The sequence below is a fragment of the Hippopotamus amphibius genome, chromosome 15, assembly GCF_030028045.1.
Source record: "Hippopotamus amphibius kiboko isolate mHipAmp2 chromosome 15, mHipAmp2.hap2, whole genome shotgun sequence".
NCBI lineage: Eukaryota > Metazoa > Chordata > Mammalia > Artiodactyla > Hippopotamidae > Hippopotamus > Hippopotamus amphibius.
Window position 1 is genome coordinate 21,785,754 of NC_080200.1, and position 8,721 is coordinate 21,794,474.

The 8,721-nt window shown below is 34.4% G+C and overlaps 1 protein-coding gene across 1 annotated transcript; it reads left to right on the plus strand.

The window, feature by feature from the left end:
• Positions 1 to 6,830: 6,830 nt before the first annotated feature.
• LOC130836715 (olfactory receptor 2G3) lies at positions 6,831 to 7,775 on the plus strand. Its single transcript, XM_057709193.1, has one exon. The coding sequence runs from the start codon at positions 6,831 to 6,833 to the stop codon at positions 7,773 to 7,775; it is 945 nt and encodes a 314-aa protein (XP_057565176.1).
• Positions 7,776 to 8,721: the final 946 nt, after the last annotated feature.

Sequence of the window (8,721 nt, forward strand, 5' to 3'; positions counted from 1 at the left end):
TACATACAATGGAATTTTAGTCAGCCATTAAAAAGAATGAAAAAATGTCATTTGCAGCAACATGGATGGACCTGGAGATTATCGTACTAAGTGAAGTAAATCAGACAGAGAAAGACAAATATCATATGATATTGCTTATATGTAAAATCTAAAAAAAAATAATACAAAAGGACTTATTTACAAAACAGAAACAGACTCACAGACTTAGAGAATGAACTTATGCTTACCAGCGGGGAAGGGTCAGGGAAGGAAAGGATAGATTGCGAGTTTGGGATTGACGTGTATACATTTATTTAAAATAGGTAATCAATAGGACCTACTGTATAACATAGGGAATTCTGCTCCATACTCTGTAATAACATAAACGGGAAAAAGTTTGAAAAAGAATAGGTATATGTATATGTATAACTGAACCATTTTGCTGTACCCCTGGAACTAACACAACATTCTTGTTTGTTTTTTTTTTATAGATTTTTTTAATACAACATTCTTAATAAACTATACTCCAATATAAAATAAAAATTAAAAAAAAAGTGGAACTAAAAATCAAGCCTATTCTTTTTTTAAAGTCTACAAGTAACGAATGTTGGAGAGAATGCAGAAAAAGGGAAACCTTGTATACCGTTGGTGGCAATGTACATTGGTGAACCACATTCTGGAAAACAGTATGGAGTTCCTCAAAAAAGTAAAAATAGAGCTACTATATAATACAACATTTGCACTCCTGGGTATACAACGAGAAAAAAAATGAAAAAACTAATTTATAAAGATACTTGCACCACAGTATTCATACCTGAACTATTTACAGTAGCCAAGACTTGGAAGTAAACTAAGTGCCCATGAACATATAAATAGATAAAGATGATTTGGTAATATATACAATGGAATAATACTGAGCCTTAAAAAAGAATGAAATTTGCCATGCATAATAACCTGGATGAACCTGGAGGGTGCTATGCTTGTGAAATAATTTGAACAAGGATAAATACTGCATGTTATCACTTATATGTGGAATCTAAAACATAAAACAACAATAAAAAGAACATAATAAAACAGAAACAGACTCAGAGATATACAAAACAAACTAGTGGTTGCCACCGGGGAGACGGAAGGAGGGAGGGGCAAGATACATTTATTGTTTTAGGAGGTAAAAACTACTATGTATAAAATAAATGTGCTATAAGTATATTTTGTACAGCACAGGGAATATAGCCAATATTTTATAATAACTTTAATTGGAGTATAATCTATACAAATTTTGGATTGCTATGCTGTATACCTGCAACTAATATAATGTAATTACTATAATTCAATTAAAAATAAATGTTTTGAGACAAAAAGATGACACTGCAAAAAAATAAATCTAGACATTTCTTCAGATCATTTTAATTTTAAAGTTACTTGGTAGTACCAGGGAAAGATGGTCATAGTTAGAGCAATTTATATGTGCAGGGAATCCAATATATGAGAGGAAGGATTTACTTTAAGGAGAATAAAGTGATATTCTCTCTTATAATTGGAGTGAAGGAGGAAGGAGCCAAAAGAAGTAGGCTGTTTTTATTTATTCATTTATTTTATGTTGGTCAAGTCTGATGTCTTCTATTTTCTTAACAAATTATAATGTCCTAAGACCTTTCTTGGGTCCCAAGACCTTTCTTCAAGGAAGAAAGGAGAACTTCACACTTGGGAAGAATGTGCATCCATTCTCCCTGGATGATTCCCAGAGATTAGTCAGTCCCCTGGCTGATTGCCTGCTGGGGACACAGTTTTTCCCCAGAAGACTTTTAGCTATAAACACACCATGGCCTTTTCATGACATTGCCAACTTCCCCAGAAGGATACCCTTCTGTCATAATTCTCATTACCACTAAAAGTTTCCTCAGAGTTGGCTCCTGTTGAAAACATGACTCTTTAATAGACACTGTTTTGAAACCACTCTTCTTGTGAGTAGGGGCTAGTTAGACATGTAAACACAAAACTAAGAAAATACTATATAATATGCCTCCTGAGGATGTGAAAATTTGAACAGAATGAAATAACCCTAATAGTAAGTAAGAACTGTGTTCAGCCTTAATCAAGTACACTTGGATCTTGAAGGGCTTTATAAAAGTTAATGAGTAGCAAGCTTATAGTTTCTATTACCACTAGATTTGTTCTATCATATAAATAATAATGATGCTTGATGAGACAGGTAAACTATCTGAACTTCAGATTTACATATCAAATAAGGGAATGGAGCAATTTATTGCTGTTTTTCATGTGCACAAATTAGTGCCACTGACTTCTTTAGATGGCTAACATTTTTGAGTCAAATTTACTTTTGTAGAAACACCATAGATGATGATGATGATGATGGGTGACAGATAGATAAATAGATATAGACATACTCTATTCCACAGCAATACAACATCACAGCTCAATTAGAGCACTTCAATTCAGGGTGATTCAACTCTCTGTAAAAATTTACTCATGAGAATTAGCAGAAAGAAACCTTCATTCAGTAGTGCACCATTGCAAGCCTTTGAACTCTGGAGTTATCTGTCAGTTCAGAAAAATAATGCATGGATACTTTTAACCAAATAACAGAGGGTCTGTATTATTGAATGGATTTCATTGAGAAGAAATGAAATATTTTCTAGAGATCTATTCTTTCTTGACTCTATTGACATTATGGTCTCATTTTTGTGTTTCCTTATAGGATGTAATTGTACTTTACTGAAACTTGAGGGTCAGCAAGAATCAGAATCTTCATGGGTAGAGAATACTTGACTACACATTAGACCATGAACTTTATTAGTCAGAAGGGCAACTTCCAATCTGGTTTTAAGACACCTGAACAGATACTGAGAAATCTATAATCATTGATCTTGTATTTTCACCTATAGAGTAGCCATGGAGGAACATAGCATATGGAAAATACCCTAGATCAGAAAAACATCTGTCTTACATTGGATTTCTCCAAATCAAGACAGGGCAGAATTATGATTTTTCAGGCTGTTCCAAAGCTTTCTACAAGCAGGTGATTGAGGTAATGAACAAAGACTGAGTGACACAATAACACAGGTAACAGAGGAGTTGATTCCTGATTAAAAACCCATGTGTTACATTTCAAGCCTGACCATAGGCAATTACAAAGGCTTTGCCTGACAGGCTTCATGGGAGAAAGCTGCCACCCTCACATCAGCCAATTCACTGCAATATCTGAAAGGTTGCAGTCAGACTCAGGCCCCTGTGGCTGCTCATGTTCTTGTACATATTGGTACGTGTGTCCTGAGCATCTTCATTGCTGGGTCCGTTTGTCTGAAGCTTTGGGAAAAGGTCTTCTTCAGGTACTTTTGCCAAGGCCTCCTGGTAGGGGGAAGAGGGGAAATCTTTAAGACAACTTCTTCTTTTCTGATTCAATACTCTACTTTTTCACACTTAGCCCTTTTCTTCTCTCCCTCCCCTTGGTTTCAGGATCATAAAACTGCAGGAGTTATTTTTTTTTTAGGGTACCCTCAGAAGTGACACCATTCCACAAAGGGACAAGAAACAGGGTGGAGTAGGTACTTTCTCCAATTTTAGACTCTTGCTTATGCCATCACTCTAAGTGATTAAAGACTTCACTGTCACCTTGTTTTGGCTCATTGTTGCTTTAATTGCCTATATATGCAGTTCAGTTCTCTCTCCCAGCTCAGCTTATCTGACCATAACTTTTTTCCTTATATTTTCTATAGAGAATTTTTTTTTAAAGAATCTGACTGTGGGAAATAGGACGCCTGAAAATGCATTCATTGCTTCATCAAGCTGTTATTGATGAATTATTGTATATCAGACATCATAAAATTACATAAAGTATCAGTAAACCATGACCCTTAAGTTTTAGTAGTTTATGGTTTGGTAAAACTATACAGAAGTAAAAATTAGGTTAGTAGTGTCTTATAGTTTCTATTGTAGAAGTAGCTTTAGAGTATATAGTGACACAAAATAAATCTTGCCATCATGGAGAGTGGAGGTAAGTCAGAGTCAAGGGAGAGTTTGTATGTAATTGACCAGTGCTGAGTTTTGAAAACTGTGTAGATGATTTTCAGGTAATGGTTGTTGGAGAGAATATCCCTATATAGGGATCAACAAAAGGAAAGATAAATGAAAGGACAGTTAGGAGATTGCAAATTGCTCAGCATGGCAAGGTAATACATCAGGCTTGTGGGGGTAGAGGCAGAGGTTAGGGAAGGCATGGACTAGTAGAAGGAGGAACTTAAGTGCTTCGTGTGTAGTGTTCATCCCTCTGGCTGGTGGTTTGTGCTTAGTTTGAATAAGAATTAAAGGCAAAGATCATGATACTCACTACCTCATTTCTTGATTCTTATATATGCTTATCACTTACCTTTTATTTTTTTAGCTCAATTGATTCTACAGGTAAGATATTTTAAAATAGCCTTATACAAACCATCAACATTTCTAGGCTAAATTTCAAAGTCCTTTACTATCTCACCTACAGAGTAATTTACAATCTTTATTAGAATATTTCTCCCTTCACTCACACACAACTTAATTGTTATTTTAAGAAAATACGAGGATAATCCTCATTTTAAGATTTCTCACACGATTTGGCCCTACTTCACACCTCTTTCTTGCTTTTGATTTATGTCTTTGTTGAAAATCTCAGCTTGTTTTCACCTTCTTCTTGCATTAATATCTATATTTTTCATGGTTTATACATTTGTTATGTTTAGTGTAACAATTCTCAATCATAGAGACAAACAGATATTAGAAATTTCTTTAAAAGTCATCATGAAATGACATTCAAAAGCATTCCCTCTACCTCTTTTGGAAGGAAGGAAAACACACCTGGCTTACATCTGGCTCAGTGTATATAAATAAGCACACTAGATACAATCACCTTATTTGAATCCTATACTAAAATTTCACAATCAGTCAGGAAGAAACACATTGGCCAAAGGCAGGGTGGAGGAGGATGAAATGAAACATATTTTGAATTGGGAGTCTTGGTAAATTGGGCAAAAAAGTATCAGAATGGGAAATGTAGTCTCTCATTTTACACTTCCCTAGTTTCCTCATTCTGAAAGCAAATCATGGAATCATCTTAAAGTCCCCATCTTATTCCCCTTTCCATTACAAAATCACTATTCAATTAATTTTCTTATTTTCATTCAATTAATTTTCCTTCAATTAATTTTCATTAAATTGTTGTCATTTTCAATAGTTTTCAGTCTATTTGTACTACATGGCCCCCAGTTTACATGAGGAGAATATTGAAATGTTCCTAACTGAACTCCCTGACATCAATTTCTTTCCTTATGCAACTACATATCACTACCAGGTTAATAGTTCCAAAACAGAAATTGATAGTATCATTCTCCTGTGTGCTCATAAACCTTCAGTGACATTTCATTGTCTGCATAACAAAATTAATAACTTTATCTTGCTCAATATTTTCTACAATTTGGCTTCAAATAGTTTTTTCTAGGAAAGTCTTTAACACTCAACTTTTTGCTTCTTATAAAGGCAAATGTATCACCTACACAATGCTCTACCGGTGTTTACCAACTGACCTTGAATTTTCTTCACCTTTCACATAAACTCTTCATTTTTGTTTGTAATCTGTTTTATGTTTTTATCATGTTGAAAGTTGAGAAGTTTTAAAAGGTTTATCTAAGAGCTCTTTCAAAAAAGTTTGTATTTATAATAATAGCAAGTAATATTTCATTATGTATCTGTACCACATCTTCTTTATCCATTCCTCTCTTGATGGATGTTTAGGCTGCTTCCATGTATTGGCTATTGTATATAGTGCTGCAATGAACTCTAATTCATTATTTTTTTGTTAATAATGTATATTCTTTTAAGTACTTTTTTGCAGTCTAGGATATTAAGAAATTTTGGCCAGATTGTTTTAAGTGATGTTGTTTTAAAATATAGTTTTAAAAATAATTTTTATTTTTTGGGAGTTCAATCATTGAATGAACTTGTATAAGTTGATTTATATTATATAGTTTGGTTCCTCAAACATTCCTCTTCATTTCCTCCTAGTTATTTCTAATGTTTTCCCACATGTCGAAAATGATATTTTATCCCTTCCCATCCTAATATTACCATCTTCAAAGATATTATTTTTGTTAGTTTCATACATAAAGGCTTCCCTAGTCTTCATATTTCAAAATAATATTTTTCTCATTTATTTTGTAAAAATCTGCTTAAAATTATTAACTTATTAAAAATTTATTTTTAAATTTAAGTTATTCATCACCTAACTATTTAATTTTGTTATGTCTGTCTAGATACACTATTAAACCCATGACTACCTTACCTTTCTCTGTTGAGGCACTGCATAGAGATGAGTGTTTAAGAATGCATGTGTGTAGGCGGAAGATGTGAAGAAATTTCCCATCCCCATTTGTGCCTATGCTAAAACCAAATATGAAACCTGAATAATGTATTTTTGTATGCAGATTTTTGTGAACAGTTAAAAACCATGAAGATTCTATTCACTTTACTTTGAGAGGCACTTGATTTTAGTAGTGAGTAGGTCATTACACATTTCTTGATATACATGAAAATATCTACTTTGAATGACTTTAATAATCAGTTTCCAGATAACCCCAAAGTTGAAAGCATTTATGACTTTTAAAGGAGAGTCATTGGACTGAAATGAAGTAACATGGGTTAATGTTTCAAGTCAGTAACATATTAGGGGTGAAAAATTAGTAGGTTGGATAAGTCAGTCTCCATTAGCCTTTCAGCATATGCATTCTGTGATTCTAGGATGAGGTGTTTCAAATTCCTCTGTTCTCATTCCTCTTTTAGCAGGTGTAGTTCCCTCTGGAGGAATGGAAAAAGCCAATGAGAGTTCCCTGATGGGTTTTGTCCTTCTAGGCTTCTCAGACCACCCTCGCCTGGAGGCTGTGCTCTTTGTGTTTGTCCTTTTCTTCTACCTCCTTACCCTTGCGGGAAATTTCACCATCATCATCATCTCATACCTGGATCCTCCTCTTCATACCCCTATGTACTTCTTCCTCAGCAACCTCTCCCTACTGGACATCTGCTTCACTACTAGCCTTGCACCTCAGACTCTAGTTAATCTGCGAGGACCAGAGAAAACCATCACTTATGGAGGTTGTGTGGTACAACTCTATATTTCTCTAGCGCTGGGCTCCACCGAGTGTATCCTCCTGGCTGTGATGGCCTTGGATCGTTATGCTGCTGTCTGCAAACCCCTCCAATATGTAGTCATCATGAACCCACAGCTATGCCAGCAGCTGGCATCCATCTCCTGGCTCAGTGGTTTGGTCAATTCCCTGGTTCATGCTACCTTTACCTTGCAATTGCCTTTTTGTGGCAACCATAGGCTAGATCATTTTATTTGTGAAGTACCAGCTCTTCTCAAGTTGGCTTGTGTGGACACCACCATCAATGAGTTGGTGCTTTTCATTGTTAGTGTCCTGTTTCTCCTAATTCCCCCAGTACTCATCCTTATCTCCTATGGCTTCATAACTCAAGCAGTGCTGAGGATCAACTCAGTGGAGGCAAGGCACAAAGCATTCAGCACCTGCTCCTCCCACCTTACAGTGGTGATCATTTTCTATGGCACCATAATTTACATGTACCTGCAACCAAGTAACAGTTATGCACAGGACCAAGGTAAGTTCATCTCACTTTTCTACACCATGGTGACCCCCACCTTAAATCCTATTATCTACACTTTAAGAAACAAGGATGTGAAAGATGCTTTGAAGAAACTTCTCTCAGGAAAACTGTGCTCCCTATGGACATGATGTGCAAGGTATTGGTTATGCAGTTACTCAGTTTCTATTTAGCCAAACCACTGTTCTCAATTTTACCCAAGTTAAATTACTGTTCATTTGTTTTATCTATATGAGGAACTTCACCCTCTTTTATCTTTAAATAAACAAAATGTATATATGTTTATTTAAGTTGAGAGTTTGAGCCATGGGAAATATGCATGGGTATAAATTGTGATTCTCACCACAAAGTCTGTATTTTAATCCTGACACTTATTCCCAAGGATTCAAAAAAATTAAACCATTAAATATTTACCAGCTATTCACTGAAAGTTAAAAACTTTTAATAGGTTTCTCTAAGAGCTCTTTCAAAGAAATGTTATATTTATAAAGATAATATAATACATTTTAGCTCTTTATATGTATATTCTTTTGAGTATATTTGTCTCTCTTGAATATTAAGAACTTTTAGCCACCTTGTCTAAATAATTTTTTTTCTATTTTAGCAACTTGTCCAACTTTCTGCCAAATATGTTATATGCATTTCATAATGCCCCACTCATCAAAGCTTCATGTTGGAAAATAAACACTTTGTGCATGTACTTCCTCTACCCAGGCAGAAAAAATTCTCATAGTATTGATTTACTAACTAGGAAGATATTGTATTCTTTTCCATAACCCATTTATCATTTAAAGATACCTTCTAAGAAGGAGTAAGTGAAAAAAAATATACTCAACACATTTACTTTGTGTAACTTAGTGAGTGCATCTCCTTTTGTGTTCTTAGTTCATGACATGCAGGGTAGATACAGAACTTTTAAGAGAAAAAGCAATTCAATAATTTTGTTCTAAATCATTTTATACATTAAATAAAATAATAATAATATCTGCACTTCAAAATACACCATTATTTTCTTAATAATTATTGTTAAGGGTAATAAATCTCGAAGATGATCCATTGAATCTTAGGAAATCAAGA

Excerpts from the sequence above, each read along its gene's own strand:
- LOC130836715 (XM_057709193.1), top strand. The coding sequence starts at position 6,831 with ATGGAAAAAGCCAATGAGAGTTCCCTGATGGGTTTTGTCCTTCTAGGC.